Source organism: Sparus aurata, chromosome 18, assembly GCF_900880675.1.
Source record: "Sparus aurata chromosome 18, fSpaAur1.1, whole genome shotgun sequence".
Taxonomy (NCBI): Eukaryota; Metazoa; Chordata; class Actinopteri; order Spariformes; family Sparidae; genus Sparus; species Sparus aurata.
The window spans coordinates 35,544,686-35,563,631 of record NC_044204.1 but is presented as its reverse complement, the minus strand read 5'-3'; the positions used below and the strand labels follow the sequence as shown (position 1 = coordinate 35,563,631).

General features: G+C 42.4%; 2 protein-coding genes across 2 annotated transcripts in view; one reads left to right on the top strand and one right to left on the bottom strand.

The window, feature by feature from the left end:
* Window positions 1-2,210, top strand: part of ppid (peptidylprolyl isomerase D) — a 12,134-nt gene extending 9,924 nt beyond the window's left edge. The window contains exon 10 of the mRNA XM_030396251.1: window positions 1,599-2,210. Coding sequence (XP_030252111.1) covers window positions 1,599-1,687 — 89 coding nt within the window. The 3' untranslated portion in view covers window positions 1,688-2,210. The remainder of the gene's footprint in view (window positions 1-1,598) is intronic.
* Window positions 2,039-18,946, bottom strand: etfdh (electron transfer flavoprotein dehydrogenase). The gene is made up of 13 exons (XM_030396249.1): window positions 18,697-18,946; window positions 17,765-17,923; window positions 16,996-17,225; window positions 16,580-16,661; window positions 15,586-15,704; window positions 13,716-13,793; window positions 13,156-13,302; window positions 12,735-12,875; window positions 10,305-10,448; window positions 9,541-9,709; window positions 8,241-8,423; window positions 7,273-7,494; window positions 2,039-3,748 (listed from the first exon to the last, which is right to left on the bottom strand). The coding sequence occupies exons 1-13, from the start codon at window positions 18,725-18,727 to the stop codon at window positions 3,585-3,587; spliced, it is 1,869 nt and encodes a 622-aa protein (XP_030252109.1). The 5' UTR covers window positions 18,728-18,946; the 3' UTR covers window positions 2,039-3,584.

The following is an 18,946-nucleotide window of genomic DNA, read 5'->3' as shown; positions in this document are numbered from 1 at the left end:
CTGTTGAATATAACTTTACATATTCTATGGTATCAATCAATGGTAAGAAGTCTTGGAGGTTGTTGGAGAATGAGTCATGAACAGCAGCTGCTGTAGTTTTACTCACTGTGAATGTGGGTGTTAATCCTCCAGAACGTTCTGCAGTCGTTGTATCGACCCAGACTGAGTTCTGTATGAGCTGCATGGAACCAAAACATCGATATCCCCGAGACCTTCAGGATGCACACTGATCAACAATTAAAGATTCCCTCACTTTATCTTTAAAGTACAGAAGCCCTGAAGGGAAAGTGAGGAGTTTTTTTTTTTAGGTGATCAATTTTGTTTTCTCACGCGTGCACAAAGTGGTGAACAAGAAGGTTTTGTCAGGATTATTTCCTTCGTTGCTTTTGTCAGGAGGGTATTTTCTTTTGTCATGTGTGAAACCAAGTGAAATACAGTTTGGGCAGGAGATTTGTTTTTTGTGCAGCTCATCTCAAGTGTGTTATATTTCAGCGACCAGATGCTGAAGGACGGTTCACTTGGTTAACATTAAGGAACTTGGAGAGTTTTTCCTGGCAAAATCTTTTTCACCAATTCTCAACATAAACACAGCTGAGAAAACTATTTGAAACACTTAAAAAATGGATCATCACCAGAAATAAATGTCCTCACTTGCTCCTCAGGGCTTCATTTGACACTATATCTGAACTGTATGTGCGAGTGTCCACATTTAATTTGAGTTTGCTGATTACTGGACCAGGATTGGCTTCCATATGATTTGTGATGTCACAAATTATTCACACTTGCTGCAATAAACGTGTCAAACTCTGCACATACATCAGTCAACACGGCGAGGCTCAAACATCCTACAGTGAGAGCAGGAAGGAAAACACATCTCTGACTAGAGGGGAGGCTTTCAAATATAAGAATACAGCAGGGAAGTGTTCACGTCAGCTTCCTAAACGGTGATTACTCTCTCACCACCATCACTTTAACTGTCTCCGCTGCACAGCTAAAACTCCCCTTTAGCTACAAGTCGATGAAATCTGATGCCCGGGGCTGGACAGGATATTACGGTTTAAATTTTTTACACAGCTGACACTTTTATCTGAGTACTTAAAGTGTGACTAATGAGAGAATTATTCAGCGACAGCCGCTATCTGGTTCCTGGTGTATTAAAGCATTTTACCACGTGCTTCTCAAAAATAGCCAGTTCATTCTGTCACACTGATCAAAGTAGAGAACAGAGAAAAGCCCCTTTAGACCATGTTTCAAAGTTATTTTCATGTGTTTTGTCATTGCACCACCATTGGGTGTTTAGGGTAACATTTCATAAATCATATACACCCTCAGAATGTAAAACCTTGAGTGTTCTGGATGGGTTCTGGCTCTGGTTTTTTGTCAAGTGTTAATTGGTTCTTTTGATATTTTAAGCAGCCGTTTATTGGCTGCTGGCGGGGAGATAAGAGCTCCCCCTGTGCTTTCAGCAGCAGGCGGTCTTTAAAGTGGAATTTAAGTATGGAGCGAGTCAGACAAAACCGGGGACGCATCGTCGACATAATTGCATTTGATTCACACGTTGAGCTAATTCAGAGGGTTTTTTTTTTTCCATTCAACAGCTATCATCAACGAGATGAAGAGAGTGCAGCTGAAAATCCAGGAGGAGAAGGAGAAAGAGAAGAAGATCTATGCCAAAATGTTCTCTTAATAATGCAATTGTTAATAACAGTGATAAACAACGGAAGTTATATCTACACGGGAAGCGGCGCACTCAGACGAGGAGGTTGTAACCAGGAGAACATGTGCAGTATTATCAGTTGGCAGGTCCTTTTGTTTGTTTTCACCAACCAGCACATTTCTCACTGTCTGTACTGTGTGTGAGGGAATAACCGTCTTAATTCTGACAAGTGTCTTTACTGTAATGAGTTGTTTTGAGTGGTAGTCTGACTGGGTTAACACTGGTCTGTCCTCTTGCATTTTGAAGTTATTCAGCAGAACAAGTTGTGTGTTGTGTCGTTTCATGGTTAGGACTTTTATACACTCTCCTCGACCACATACAGAACATCCATTTGTTTATTTATGTTTTATACAGAGGTCGATAACAGTCAAGTGTTCTTTATTCATTAATGTGATACCATCATCTAATGTTATGTACAATACTGTGCAGATCAAATGCTGTCATTAAACTGTATACCTGCAATAACGCTGAAATAAACCTCGATTTGAGAACAGCTCGTTTGTTCAATTCCTGGTGATTGTGAAGGAAATATATTAACTATTACAGTTTGTCAAATACTTTTCAAAACACACAAATAAGAGCCACTTTTATAAATGCCCATGTTGTGGATATTAGAGCAGTGAAGTAAAAACTACAAACTGACTTCTGCTTTTAACGGCAGATCAATATGGTCCTGCGTTTGAGTTGTTTTCCTAGGATAGCAAAGGAACGACCCACCCGACTCTGATTTTCTTAAATAAACCCGAACTGTTCTCACTCTGTACAGCTTCATCAGATCGCTGTCCTGTTCCATAACGCAACTTTCTGTCTCGTATTTGGTGGTCTTGCAGTCGTTGAGTGACGGGGACACGGCACAAGATGCAAAAGTTTCTGATTTAAAAAATAAAACTGGCTGCTTGTATTCAGCAGGAACTTAAATTACTGGAAAACTTGGAAAGTATTTTTGACAAACACTAAAGTTTATTATTGTGCCGCTCCAGACAAATAGATGCCTGATAAGACAAAGTTCAGGGAGCTGCTGCAGATAACAGCATGGACCTGAACATGTCTGGACCCAACAGGTCAGATTTAGAAATTATGTCTGGGTTCATGTCACATTTGGTCATCAATGATATAATGCTCTCAAGAACATGTAGTGGAAAAGTTACATTGAGTGATGTAACGGTTTGTAACAAAGGAGCCCAGATGTAAAGAACAGCGGCTGAGTCCGAGTCGGGTCCGGTTACTCAGGTTACTCAGCTGTGTTCAAACAGAAAAATGCAGCCTGACGTGAACTTTGCTGTGGATGACAGCAGAGCGGAGGGATGAGAGGATGAGCAGCGTCTGCTCTTATGGGCTGTAAAGAGTTCCTGAGTTCCTGACCCGTCTGCAGCTCAGCCAGATATTAAGCCTGCTAGACATCCGGCAGGCATCAGTGAGCTACTTTAAACAGTTCACACATGGCGATCATCAAACATGGGAGTGAGCGCCGGTGAGCCTCTGATCCGGGGCTCCTAATCACTGATCTCTAAAAATCATCGCTGAAGGGAAAATCAGGGCCAAAATCCTGCAGAGCAGCAACTGAAGCGATGAGGGGAACAGATACGAGCCCATCAGGCGGGTCATCACTTTGCCACCTCAGGAAGAATATGTATTTTTGCATGGGTTTCATAACCCTGTGCCACATGTTAAACCTCGTCTGTCTACATTAAGAATACATTTCTATGACATGACATGATATGCACTTTTCCTAATATTCTTGCAGATTTTATTTTTAAATCGCCCTCAAAAGCAGCTAGCAGTTATTTTCAGATCCAGACTCAGGCACCTTTGGATCAACTCTTACAGATTTCTTTCAAGACAAACAGTATAAAAACGAACAAGGCGTTCACATGCCGTTGTAGGCCGGGCCGCCGCCGCCTTCAGGCACCACCCAGTTGATGTTTTGGCTCGGGTCCTTGATATCGCAGGTCTTACAGTGGACACAGTTTTGAGCGTTAATCTGCAATCTCATCCCATCTCCAGTTTCCAAGGGGACGTACTCGTACACACCTGCGAGGGTCGGAGGAGACAAACAGAACGGCAGTTAGAAAACAGACGCGGAGTTAGCAGGTTAACTCAGTGAACGTGTTTATTTTATTCCACTTAAGTTTCTGATCAGGATTTATTTGTGAAGTAGCAAGGGGTCATGGGAGTTGTTGTCTTCATTACTACACAACGATAACTGCTGATGAAAATCTGACGTGATTCGGGCCGAAACGTTACGGACTCGGTACAGTTTACAAGTGTTATTCACGTGATGTTTGGTCACGTTAGCCGACTTCCTTTCTCACTTTCCAACGAACGTATCATCTAATGTTTCCTGGAAGTTGTGGCAGCAGGGGACCAAATGAAACGCAAAAAAACAGTAAACAACTCAGCAAACTACAGAACAACGTCGTGGTCATTTTGGACATATCAATACGGAAATGTTACCTAAAATATGTTTAATGCATCTAACATTTAGAACTGGCACTTAGACTGAGCTGTGTGCTCGGTCGAGGCGTTTTATTGGAGCTTGATAATTTGATGCTTTTTTGGGTTGAAAAACATCTTACAGATTTTTTCGAGAAATGAAGAGTTTTGTTTTTCAGAGAAATCCATCAGTAAAAGCGTCACCAGGGACGGGATGATCCAGAATTGTAATAGAAAAGTTGGTTGTGGTGACTTTTCATTACCGGGGTAATTGTGAATAATCTCACTTGCTGTGCAGCTCGCTGACATACGGTCCATTATTGTTTTCCTGATTTAGTTTGAATTGCCTCAGCCCGTCACTGTGGCTGAAGGCTCGGCTTGCACATTGTGTCCGTCACAAGAACAAGTTGAATCGGATGCGTGTTCATACTACCAGACTGAGGAACGACGATGAGATGAATAAAGGTGATTGGTTGAATTAACTGCAGTATGTTTTTATGTAATTTAAAGAAATTTAAGCATATTTTGATGATAATCATGACTATATTTTGAATCTCAGTTATGCTGGACGTAGTAATCATGACTTGAATCTGCACATCGTCTCCTGTGTAAGCAAAGCCGCTAAAAAACCTAAAATTGATCACACAGGATTCTTGTGGAGATGTTTCACAACAGACGCCGTATTAACATGCTGAGGATGTCGACGCCTTTACATACATCACCAGTGATATTTAGTGAGATACCACAGTAAACTGTTGGTGACGTTCCATATGCCAGTTATGACTGATTAATGAGGTGAGGGTTGAAAAGAAGTGAACCCTTCACCCGCTGGAAACTGCTTACATTGATGGATTTAACCCCGACAGACGTGATCACTGTAAGAGGATACAACTGTCAACTGTCTGCTGCTTTTAGCCACCGGTAGAATTTTCTGGATAAATGTTTTCATGATCCCGGCCAGCCGACGATTCTGAGCCTACAACTTATTATAAAACCATTAACCCTGCTGACCCACAGCGGCAGTTTGCAGCGTTCCTTCGGTAATGACTGTCCTGTTTTATCCAATCAGCCCTGCTCTTTGTCACGGCTTACAAAGACAAGAACTGTCGCTCGGCTTTTAGCTTCTCAACATTAGCAATTCTTTAACATTCTTTAAAGTTTAAAGAAAATTCAAAAAGGCACACAGTTTCAAAAACAGAGACACACACAACCAATGAGCTCCGACAGCAAAGTCTGCCTGGCTCGTACTGATAACAACATTTCTTGTGGACTTGCGTGATGAATGTTTGTTCTGTTCGTTTCTTTGGCAATAATTCAGGTGTAACTGTTTCTACTTATATATCTGGAAACCTTCTGTAAACACACTGTAAATCATCAGAAGCATTTCTACAGCAAACTTCTTTTTTTTTTTGTCTCTGCAGTTTTTGAGACTTTAGTTTGCAGACGTTCAGACTGAGCAGCTGCTCCAGTTCAGTCATTTCAGAATAAATGTGAGGTATATCAAGGTTTTCTGTTTTCTAATTGAACCTGTCAAAATCCAGTGTAATATATCTTCAGTCACACTTTTCTCAAAATTAGACTGTCATTCAAAGAGAACTCTACTGGACCCTGGAGCATTTCTCCATCACAGACCAGCATGTTTCCACCGGAGTGTTTGTCAGTGTTCACTCCCTCACTGATGTTTGGTTGTTTACCACAGACAGCGTCTGAAACTCTGGTTGTGGCTTCTTGGATTTTCTCCAAATCAATCAAGTGGTGAAGTTTTTCTTAAAGTAACAACACAACCTGGACCATCTCCTGAACTCGACAAACCTTGTGCTGCTAACAAACTGACCCAATAGTCACAAACAAGGGCTCCATTTCTCAACTACTCTGCTGTCAGAGCAGAGAGGCGCTGAGACGAGCAACATGAGAACGTCTGACTCGAGTCCTTCACACAGAAATCCACCGTCCAACAAGGATCTGAGAGAAACTACAAGTACTGACACTTTGAATGGTACGCTAAAAACATGTTGCTAAACCTCATCGATTCAGTCTGGATTATATGAGGTGTCTTATCAGTTTTTTTACTTATTTGGATTTCTTCTTTTTTTTTTTTTAACATAGATTTCTATAAATATTGTTGTTGTTATATTTATTTTTGAATAAGATTTTAATTCTAATATTTTTGGTGTTGTTTGTCGGGTTAGGGTTATCTTTTGTTTTCTCAATGTCTTTAATCACCTGTTTGAAACGTGTTGTATAAATTAAGTTTGATTGATTGATTTATTGATTGATTTCCTCCACATGGTTGTCTAGGCAACCGAGAGAGACTTTGAAGGTCTCATGTTACATTCTGCTCACACAAAAAACTGATGAATGTTGATGAATGTTCACGGTGACGACTTGTTGTATGAAACAACTTCCAACTGAAAATATTGAGAATTATTCAGTCAACAAAAACGAAACTTCGCACATTTGAGGATTTGCCAATTTGTTTCTGCTCGATATCACAATAAACCGTGATTTTGTTTAATTCTTCGAACGATTAGCTGCAAAAATTACGGACAATAGAAAATTGGTTGACATCAATCTCAGCCTTACCTCATTAGTGTGAACACCAGTGTGAGTTTTAATGAGTATAGATAACAATATGAAGTCTATAGTAAATTACAGCAATTACATTAGCTTAAGGGCCACAACTAATGATATACTCCATTACTGATTAATCTGCTGAGAGCTTCCTTGATTATCATCTTTGGACCAGATCTCACGGACTAAACAATAAGTCCATCACGTCTGAGATGCCGGTACCGGAGAATGTGACATTTTTGCTTGACAAATGACTCTGAAGATTGATGAATTAATTATAAAAAAAAGTGTTTTTTTTCTACCCGTCAACTAATTGTTTCAACTCTAATCAGATTAAATTTGAATAATGCAGGATCATAGTAAATTCAACTCCCTGCCTCCTAAAAAAACAACTTCAGAGTATTTGTTTACAAGTCCTGCTTCACTAAACGCCTCGACTAAAGAAACAAAGAATGGACTTTCTCCCTGAGGTAAGAGAAGACAGATTAGGTGTTATCTGCAGCCTGACAGGCTGTGTGGGTGATGCTCTTCAGAGGCCATGATGATGTTACCTGCGGGGCAAAAACGTTGTTCCGGCCCGTCGAATATGGCGAGGTTCTGGCCAACCGGAACACTGTCATCTCTCAGGGTCAGATGGGCGGGCTGGTCCCCCTCGTGGTTGGTGCCGCTCAGGGCCACAGACGAGAGCAGGTCAAAGCTTATCTTTCCGTCTGGCTTGGGATATTCAATCGGTGTACAATCTTTGGCCGGTTTCAGCTGGTGTGCATCAAGGCCTGAGACAGAGCGAGCGTGGCAGGTTATGAAATGTTGATTTTCTCTGCTGAGATAAGATGACCTCATACCTCACCTCGAGGGAAAACACAGGTATTGTGCTGCAGCTAACCACACTGAGAAGCTGAACCATTGTGTGCACTTATACCTCAGTCTGCGTGAACACTTGACTGTGATTGGCTGGAAGGTGTGAATGAACACTTCTGAAGTAGTTCCAGTGCGGCTGCCTGTTCACTGCTCTAAATCAATGAGCCTGTTTCTGGTTTCAAACACCTCAACGCTCGTAAATAAGATATTCAGATTTCTCTTTTGTATTGAATTTATTTCGACAGAAAGTTTATTTATTCAGTGCATCATCCTCTTATCTCCCGCTGCGAAGTCATATCTGAGGTCAGTCCTAATTACTGGTGTAGTGAAGGATGTTTCCGTTACACAGGAACCTCATAGGACTGAAATGACTGTTTCAGCTAGTAGTCAAACTCTCAGGTGTTACCAGGGAAACTGCTGAGAGTTACTGCATGTGAAAAACCTTTTTTTTTTTTTTTACTCAAGGTTTACAGCCACATCTGTTTTTCTTGGTATAAAGAAGTGACATCTTATTCTTTACAATGAAGCAGTAGAGAATAGAAAAAAAAATCATACATTTCAGGATAAAAACTCTCCGATTCTTCTGTTATTTCCATTCTTCCACAAATGTAAATCAAAATGCTCACCAAGCTGTGCAGTGATTCTGCTCCGTGCTACTCACCACAATGTTTCAAGGTCCAGGGCTCCTTTCCTCTAAAGATCCAGTAGAAGATGCCCGTGTAGACCATCCCCCCGTACAGACCGAAGTAATTGTGGAAGGACGGCCTGATGTTTCTAACTGCGTACAACTCTTTCCAAATCCATGAATTCTTCAAGCTGTCAGCGTATTCAGGTACGTGAAGTCCTGGGAGGATTAAAAATAAATAAATTAAAGGATTTTAATTTCTTTTCTGCTCTCAGTCAATGTTTTCATCGACCTTGCACATTTCTAGCACAAAGCCTCGATACATTCCGACCTCGCTAGAGGAAGATTTATAAAAGAATGACTGTATTTTAACACATTTCCAAGAATATGGAGGTTAACATTATTTTAGTGGTAATCCCCATAAAAACATTTCACAGTCAGGTCTGTGGATTTCCTTATCAACTAGGACAGTTTCTGAGTTGCTGGTGAGCTTTCAACTGTAATTTTTGTCATTGCATTCACAAAAATAAAGTTTTTTGGAGCAGATTCCTTCAAATCCTCACTAAACTAAAACTATTTCAAAAGACTCAAAGGCTTCATTGTCACACGCAGAGATAAAGAAGGTTTCAGCAGAATGTATTCTTACTTCACTTGGTCTCTACGTGCTGCTGCAAACTAACTTACTCACAAATATTTACAAGAAAAGAAAAGAAAGGCTGAAAGAATACAAATTCACATTCACATACATTCAAACATACTGACAGTCTTGGAATAACGCAGACATTTGGGTGAAATAACACTTTAAGAATGTATTAATTGTCTGTTTTTCTTTTCTAGTCCACAGACAGTTTTGATCTAAACAGTCTTATTTTCATCACTATGTTATAGAGAATTGACAAAATGATGTACAGAAGAGGAACGCAGCTTGACAAAAATATGATCCATCCGTTTGTTTACATCTGTCATGAGGCAGCTCCTATTGACATTTGTATTGACTTTGCAGTTTTGTAATCAATACACATATTTGCTTTGGACCTCTGCTCAGATTTCCCCAGTTGTTTTTAAAAGTCATCTGAAGAGCGTTCAGCTACTGACCTTTTATAGCTGACAAATGTTTCCACGTATCACTCAACCTGATGCGACCCTGCCTTGTTGCAGTGTTTATTGATTATGTAACTTCAAAGGTAAATCATTATGTCCATGATGTGGTCACATCATCTTGTCTACATCCTGAATAATAAACCCTCTTGAGCTTTGACCGCTCGTGAAGTAGCTGGAATAATAAACAGCCACTGGAGCTACTGTGATTATAATGAGCAGGTGTTGAATTCAATACCTGCCGTCTCTGAGTCCACGCTCTCTGCTGTGACTTTGGGGAAAATGGCTTCGGCGGCGAGCATGCCGCTCTTCATCGCTGTGTGGGTGCCTTTGATCTTTGGGACGTTCATGAAGCCGGGGCTGCAGCCAATGAGCATCCCTCCGGGGAAAGTCAGCTTTGGGATCGACTGGACAGAAAGAGGACAGAGTTCATGCACGTTATTAACTTTCTTGTGTTCTACTTTCTGAGATCTATTAATCACATCGCTTTAATGCAATGTATCACATGCGCAGTATCTGCTTCATTAACTTACTCCACAAGGCTTTTATACTATTCTTACTGTTGATTAATCGGACCGTTCCTACAGATTAATAAATCTCTCAACCCTGCGTCCTTTTAAACACAGTGCTGAGCGTCAGTCTGCGGTTGTAACCAGGATACGGTGTCGTTAAAGCGCTAAACACTTGTTATCTATCATCAGAATGATTAACATGAGGCTGACTGGGAGGCACCAGATTAGATCGATCAGCGTAACCATAATAAATGTTAATAATAGTGAACATTATAACTACACTGTGTCTGTTCAGCTGTAACAACACTGATGTTCGCTGAGTAAATTAGATTCTAAATTTAGAATCCTGCTGATGGTTTTAATTAAACATGAAAGCAGGATTGACTTTAAACAACCCCTGTAGGGACTCTTCTCTCAAACAAACAAAACAAACACCTTCAGTCCTCTTTTAGTTTATTATTACATAGATAATTCCTGGTGCGACATATACCTGTAATCCTCCTTCGTTCAGCGCCCGGGCTCCGTATGCAATCCTGGTGCCTCCCTCCAGGGTCGGAGCCACGGAGGGGTGATGTTTCCATCGCTGGAACTCCCTGAAGGGGCTCAGGTACGGGTTGCTGTAGTCCAGACCAACCTGGAGTGGAAGAAATGACTAGTTTAACAGGAGTCATTCAAAAACAACCAGGAGAAAGCCAGTAGACAAGGCGTGTGAATAACTTCTGATTTATTGCGACTTAGGCTAGAAAAATGATTGTATTTGGATTCTTTCATACGAGTCTACTAGTCATCATGTCTCAAGTCAAGTCACAAGCTTTGATGTTCAAGTCCGAGTCGAGTCTTAAGTCAAATATTTCAAGTTACAAATCATCAAAACAGTCACTAGCTGTTTTTAGGCAGGGCAAGCTGCCAATCTGTCCGTCCTTTTGGCGGCTCGGTCCATGGGTTTTACACAGAGGGCGGCAAATTGGGGGTCTGTTTTGGTCCGCTGATTTGCCACCTCGGAGGGTACACTTATTTCCGCCTCGCCTGCTTTCCTAATCCGAGGCGTCAATGTGCCGGCCTCTGCGTGAGGTGGGCGGAGGTGTCAATGATGCGCACTGTTGTGCGACCCACAGCCGGGGAGTTTTAAAACCAGGAAACAGCTGATCACAGCAGTCAGTCCATCATTTCATCCGTGGACATTAAGACGAGCAACTGGACAGCCGCTGAGATCCAGGAGATGCTAGCGTCTCCTTGCTCTCTGTAGCTGTTTGGTTGTGTTAGCTTGTTGTTGTAGCGGCGAGCTAGGAACGGTCGCTACTTTCAAATAAAAGCCCCCCGCTAAGAACCCAGTTCTAAACTCCAATGGGGTGCAATGTAAAGCTCTTATTTTGAAGACAAATTCGTTGTCATTGTTCACAGCCCAACTTCGAGCTTCACGTCACATCACATGTTTACGCCTACCTCAGAGGCGGCTTTTGGAGAAGGAGGAATATTACGCCTCCGTTTTAGAAAGACAGAGGCAATCTAAAAAGGGCTACAGTCACAAAGACCTGAGTCCACATCTCCATAGATTAGGCATCTAAATCATGATTATAGTGTTCTTGATGTCTCCAGAACTTGCTTGTCCGTCACCAACAGCACATTAAAATTAAGTAGAGAGGCATCATGTAGTTTAACAAAGTCCACAGAGCACGTTAGACCAGGTGAAGGTCTTCTTTGCTCATCCTTTGTGATCAGGGTCGCAAAATTAACTTTTTTGTCAACTGACCAAATTGCAACGTGAGTGAAGCAAATTTATCAGCCACCTGCCACCATTTGGCTGGATGATGAAAAGTGAAGAAATTTGGGACCCCCAAGACTCTTCAGAGCTTCATGTCTGCCCAGGTGAAAACCTCATATTGCAAATCATCTGGCTATTACATGTTTGATGAAATGGAAGTAGCAGCCTCATGCTGTTCTGGGGACGCTTTCAAGTGGCAGGAACTAAGAGACGAGACTGAATAGACAGAACGCTACAACATACAACCCCCAACCTGCTCCAGAGAGCGTGAGCCTAAAAACTGGGATTGACTTATTAGCAAAAATCCCACAGCTGACAATCGGGACACAGCTGGAGTTGCCTTGAGAAAATCATTGGATGTGTGTCCCCTTCAGTGCTAAACTCAATTACCGATCAGTGGAGAACGCATTTCACCCAAAATTCCCTCATCTACTCTGTCAAAGCTGGAGTGAACCTGCTAATAGCAGCGGGAGCACCTGTAAGACGATCTGAAGCTGTAATCACTCTCAGTTGCTGCCGGCTGGCGTCCTGCTGTCACATCTGCTTATATCATTATCACGATGCACAAATGCATTACCTCGGTTTTGGGGTGACAACTCAGTATTCTTTCAATACAGCATGAAAACAAACAAAAAGAGGAATTAACTTTTATTTCATTTATTCTGAAAAACAGGAGGTTAATATCCTTAATTCTGGTCAAATCTCAGGTATTAACACTTATACAGCATCAGTTACTGCTTGAGCAAACACACCAGATCTGCAGCAAGAGGCTCCTTGGATGCTGTCGGGGAGAAAGTCTCACCGTCTTGTCAGTTTTTGTCTTGTCATTACGCTAACAGACAAATTTGGGAGTCGCTGTCGTTAATGAGCATGTTGGAAGTGTTTCTACACACATAAACTACTTCAGTTGACCGGCGCTGTGCTACAGTTCGACACTAATCTTTGTGATTTTTTCCTTTAATGCCGTTCGAATGGCAGCACCGGCACATAAGCCCGGGGCTAAAACTCGCACTTTTGAATTTATTTGCCATAAATAGACTATTCTGACAGTAACGGTTGGGCTCACACTGCATACTAAACTTAAGAACCTCCTGCAGTGAAGGCTTCAGGATGGATACATGTACCGTTTTACCTCCAACACAAAGCTCACCCACTCACCACTAAGCCCAAGGCCACGAGCGGCTCTCCTTCATTGAGATGATACAGGAACGATCCTCCATATGTGTTCCGGTTCAGGGGCCAGCCCACAGAATGCTCCACTCTGCCGGGCCTCCACTTCTTCTCATCAATCGTCCAAACCTAAAAAACACAAAAGAAAAGAGGGGAAGTTCAAATGTTCAGCTCTGCTATGAAAAGGTTATTGTGCTTCAGTAGATACAGTCGATACTAGACAAACGTGATCGTGGAGAGCGAGTTGTTGCATCTACTGTGACTAAAATCAAATCACAAATGTACATCTGATTGTAAACACGTCACCTCAGGATGGACTCTGCTCACCTGGAGTCATCAGTCATACAGGTCACATATATAGGAGCCTCCCTCCACCATCAGGCTGATGTGCACAGAACTTTTTATTTACCTCCTTTAGGCCGATAGCGTACGTCTGGGGTTCACAGTTCTCCCGCAGGTTGAATTGCTTGTAAAGCTGCTTGGCCAAGTGGCCATGACAGCCCTCCCCGAACAACGTGACTTTAGCATGCAGCTCCATCCCTCGCTCGAAAACATCCTGAAGCAAGAGAACAACACAAACAGAGCAGTTCGGTTCTATCAGTCATTGAATTGCATTCTTTGTAGAAGTCATTATCATTTGACCGAAATGGAAAAATGCAGCTTTTCAAAAGATGATGCACTTTTCAGAGACATCACCAGTCTTTCAATGAAGCGACACTCAAACTCCTATTTATTTTTGATCCATTAAGGATAAAGGAGGTCAGTTAATGGACGTTTTCCTGCTCGATGCCTCAAGAAAAGTGTGTGTGTGTGTGCTCCTGTCAGTTTTCATCATCTTTCTATCCTTTTAAAAAGGACTCAATGAATCCAAGACAAGCTATTCGTGTGCGATTCCCACATTTAAAACGAATGGCCTGGGTTTGTAATTTCCAGCTGCATTATTAAGCACACAGACAGACAGCACAGTACCTTCGGTGAACCATCCTTGGCGATGCCGACGTCATTGGTAGCAATTCCTTTTACACTTCCATCTTCATGAAACAAAACCTTGACAGAGGTAAAATGGATAAATGTTAAAGCTTGGAGCTGTGAAGGAACATTAACACGTTTAAATAAAGCAGCCAAACAAACTCATTTAGAGGCACATTTGTTTTGCACCTGCATTCACTGATGTCAGTGTCTGATCTGTTGGGTCTCACTCATTTTGTGCCGGTACATGTGTTGTCCGGCACCACAGCGATATACTTCCATTTCTCTCTTTGTGACTCTGGCAACGTGCCGTGTGGTTAGTAACAAAAGTAAAAGAAGCTGAGGCCGTCACAGATCACAGTGTTACACAGGCGGGAACATAAGAGCTGGGAACAATCGCTTTGCTCTAATGGAGTCCAGTCCCCCATTCTGCACTACGACCTCCCTGAATCCCGTATATAAAGGACAGAACAGGGCTCAGTCCACTCAGCCTGACATATCGAAGCGATTCTGGAGGAAAATCAACCAGAACGGCCCAGTAGGAGAACAACACAGCAACTAAAAGCTTTATTCTATATTTTATTGTCTTTCTGATCTCTTTTACATTGAATTACATTAACTTATGTAACAGGAAGAGCTTTTGTTGGGCAAAGCACTGAAAAACTCTCCTCACTGAGTATGTAGCTGTAGAGAAGGATAAAAACATTTTGTTTTAATAGGAAGGAAGGTTGGCTCTATCAAAGAGTGTAATGGCTTTAAAACAGTTCAGTTGTTCTGTAATGAACATGTCTGTGTGTCTTTACCAACAAAGGGAGAATACAAAACAAATGTAAAAATATTATCGGCCAACAGGTCCCTTATTAGTGCATTCATGGATCCAAAGAACTAATAACCCTTTTCTACTGGTCAAAAAAACCTACTGAAACCCTCCAACATCAGTCTTTTGTGTGCAGTGGGAATGTGCACACTCTGCATTCACAACCAGGTCAACGGACTCTGCAGGAGACACAGATTCTGCCACATGTGATGACGCATTATCAACATCGGCTGGTGGCGGGTAAATACACGAGGAATGTGGAATGCGGTCTATTAAAGACGTTCTGTTACAGGACACAGTGTTGGAGCTGGAGCCCCGTTTGTTCCATGAAAGATGCTCAGTGGTGTTTAAGTCAACAAAGCTCGACTTCCTACTATGAAAATATTCAGATCACCGACCGAGCCGGCTAACTTCCTGTTTAGCACCCGGCTAACTTGAAGGGGGATAAAACAATTTCATCTAGACTTTCCAAATGTTATTGGACTGAATGGCTCAAATCATGACGGAGAGATGAGTCATGTCTCGGGGGGTTGTGACGCTGAAAATAACTGATCACCGTTCAACAGATGATTCTTTCAAAATGGGTTTATTGTTGTTTTCTCTTCTGTTAGAACTGTTTCAGTCGGTGATGTAAAACGTACTGCTCCGGATCAAAATCACACACGGGCTGTCTTGCCTGCAGGACGTAGAAATGGAGTCAATAGGCTGGTTTTTAAAAAAGACCTGTGTAGACCCGCTAATTTTGGTGGAAAAGCTGAATAATTTATCTGTAAAAATGAAACATTTATACATGTCTGTCTGTAAGTCTAGTCCACATTACATTCGGGAAGTTACATGTTCATTTGGACTTGTTCTGTTTCACAGCAGAAGGAAGACATAAATAAAGGTTTAAAGAAACTTTCCTTTACTTTTACTTTCAAACTCAGACCAGTGGTGGAGCACAGTCCAACCACTAAGAGTAAAAAGCTGAAACATAACAAGACCAGTGGCATCTGAGATACGACCCAACTGTAGAGTACTAAGAAAAGTCTGATTAAGAAGAATGTGTCTCACCTCAGCTGCAGCGTAGCCGGGATACAGCTCCACCCCGAGCTCCTCGGCCTGCTCGCCCAGCCAGCGCACAAAGTTCCCCAGCCTCACAATGTAGTTACCATGATTCGCCATGGGCAGGCCTGCAGACAGGTCGGTCAATATCACAGGTATATTGACATAATTGTGTTTATAAATTGATAAGAATTCAAACAATCAAATAATCTGGCTGATACATCGAACTTGACCACCGCTGCTCTGAGGGGCAGAGTCTGTTTACTCCCGTCAGACCGACAGTACGTAGCTTTAACGTATTTTACTGTTTTTCAGGGGCCGTCCAGACGGGCGAAAACGATATTTTTTTCCTCCGTCTTCCTCGGCATTGTTTCAAGAATATTTGCGTCCACACGGATCCACTGAAAACGACCGAAAAACGCTGTTGTTCATATTCCAGGCCTATAGGTGGCGCTTGACATTCACCACAAACGGAGACGAAGACACGGAGCATGCGCATTAAGCTTGCGCGCTGTAAACAGACAAACAGTAGAAGGAGAAACTGAACACAACAAGAAGAAGATGAAAATGGCTACTGCAAGGAAACCAGAATCGTTTGTGTGGACCGTTAATGAGGTCGAACTGCTGCTGCGACTCACACTCAACTACAAGGCGAGTAAGTTGCAAGAAAGGCTCAATATCTTCTGCGGCACGAACACGAGCATGTAGGCCGCCATTGTTGTTGTTGTTGTTGTTGTTGTTATGAGACGTCGTGGGGTGGGGCGATCGCGTCATCGTTTTGGAAAGTATGCGGATTCGCCGTCCACATGAGAACGGGAGGGCTGCGTTTTCGGATTTCTCCACCCTGAGACTCGCTTTCAAAAAAGTGCGTTTTCAGGCGCTGCGTTTCAGGATCCGTATGGACGGTCGGCCAAAACGATGCAATACGTGTGCGTTTTCGCAAAAGAGCGTTGTCGTCTGGACAGAGCCTAAATCAACATTCAAGAATCAGAGAGGATTTTACCTGGTAAAATGGGGACAGGAATTCTGTATTTCTCTGTTAAAATGCTGAACACATCTTCAGTCACCGGAGTGTTCAGGGGCGCCTGAAGTGAGAGCACAAAGAGCATCGTTGAGAGTTTGACTTCATCAGGATCGGTGTGTTTCATCTTATAATCAAATAACACTTTGCATTAATATTCAGAGCTACGTATCCAACATTAACAGTGCCCAGAGAGGGTGATGAATCAACTGTATGTACAGTATGTGTCGCTATGTTATATATAGCACCGCAGACAAAACTGTCACGTAACATATTGCACAATACACAACAACACGGAGCACCTGATGTAACCAACCCTGGTGGTTTAAAGGAAGGGCGTCCTTCACCGATCCAAAACACCAAACTCACAAAGACCAGATGTTGAAGAAGACACTCACCCCTCGTTCCTTCCAATCAGGGAAGAGCTCGTCGAGGGCGGTGGGCTCCAGACAGGCTCCTGACAAGATGTGCGCTCCAATCTGTGAGGCCTTCTCCACCAGGCACACTCGCAGCTCCTTCTCCTGTTCGTTGGCAAGCTGCTTCAGGCGAATGGCTGCTGAGAGACCAGCGGGGCCCCCGCCTACGATCACCACATCTGCCTCATCGGCAAATCTTTCCATTTCGACGCCTGAGAAGGACCAGAGGAAAGACATACTGAGCATCTGGAGCAAACTGCATTCTGATCCAGTTCGCAATCAGTGACAGATTTTTATGCCGTATTAAATGTCTCAGAAAATATCACAGTTTCACAGAATATATACCTATTACAAAGTCATTATTAACATTATTAGTATCATGTACTAAACTTTCAAAAGGCAAAGAGACATCCCTGATTCCTCACATACGCACGTGTTCCCTGTAGGTCGACCTAAAGTAGGCAACGGCATTGTCTACTAAATAGCAAAGGAGAAATTCGATGAACTCTAAATTTGGAATAATGTTATAAGCCTGATCAGATTTCACATCACCAAAAAACTGAAGCTCAAACTCAGGGACTAAGAAGCTTAGATCAATCCTCTCCAAACTCAGAGCTCCAACAAATCCTCTTTCTGTAACAATCCAACAATCCATTTTCTTAACACTTTGTCTGGTGTTTAATTTAAGTAATTTAAACGCAGGCATGTTTTAAGTTAAAGGTGAACTTTATCACATAATTCAGCGTCTTACCTTCCCATCTTGAATCCTTCTCTCGAGGATGGATGGTGTAGTGTGTAGTGATGCGAGGTGTTGTCACAGAGGAGCATGTCCGTCTGTGTAGTGTTGTGTACAGCTGAGGTGCAGCATGATCTGTCTGTATGGTCTTCAGTGCCCTGATACACCTGTGGGCTGTAAGAGAGAGAGAACAGCTCCCAGTCAAGACCAGTTCAAACTGGGTGTCATGTGGCTGAGTACAGTACAAGATAGTGTGCACACTGGTTTAGTTCAGCCTGATCTGGTTCTCACATGATAAAAACATTCATGAAATACACTAAAATGACAACAAATAAAACCATAACATTTAAGAAAGGTGGCACACTACAACAGGAACACTTCTTTAACAACCCAACAGACTCAAGACAAACAAAAAGCTATTTTTAGTAGCTAAAGTTTGGAAAAAGCAAAGCAGCTGTCACACTGCAAAGCTGCAGCAGTCAGTTAGCATCATGCTAGCTAGCAGAGTTGATTGTACAACTAAAGCTGGGCTTAATTCAGAGCTGCTAATAAACATATTTTTTAGACAGTTAAACGTGTTATAGCTTACAAAACAATGACAAACTGTTTACAACACCAACTTAACTCAGACAAATCTTAACCTGGACACATAAACCAGGACAAGGGCACTGTTCGAGTGACCCACATCTGGGTTCAACTTTCACCTACATTTTAGCTTGATGCTAACTAGCATAAATGAGCTGGCTGGGCTGTTTTAGCAGAAGCTAACCACTGTAGAAAGCCTAAAAAGAAACGCAGGCACACATATAAAATGTTCACCACCTTCTATATCTGTTTGTAGTAAACATACAAGCCTCGTAACGACAGGTGACAAACTGTCGGTCAGGTGAAGTTAACTGTAGCAGCTTTATCCAACACGTTAGCTAACAAGCTATCAGCAGACGTACCTTTACTTGAATATCTGCTAGCTGGAAACATCGTGTGTCGGCTCGTGTGAGCTCACTGGCACACAGCGGGTTCTGCCTTCTGAAATCAGCCGAGTTGAAGTTGTGTTTTCACGTCCCTGCCAGCTCACAGGTTGTGTAACTCGCCCACTCCGCACACACAACGCTGAGCAGAGGCACCTTACAAAATACGTCTCATAACACGCACGTTGGGGAGCGTCAAAAGCTGCGCTGCTGCTGCTGCGGCGGCGGC

Excerpts from the sequence above, each read along its gene's own strand:
- etfdh (XM_030396249.1), bottom strand. The coding sequence starts at position 18,727 with ATGTTTCCAGCTAGCAGATATTCAAGTAAAG. Across the intron at positions 15,705-16,579 it reads TCCTGTCCCCATTTTACCAG|GCCTGCCCATGGCGAATCAT; the intron begins GTAAAATCCTCT and ends ACCTGTCTGCAG. Across the intron at positions 7,495-8,240 it reads CTGGACCTTGAAACATTGTG|GCCTTGATGCACACCAGCTG; the intron begins GTGAGTAGCACG and ends GCTCTGTCTCAG.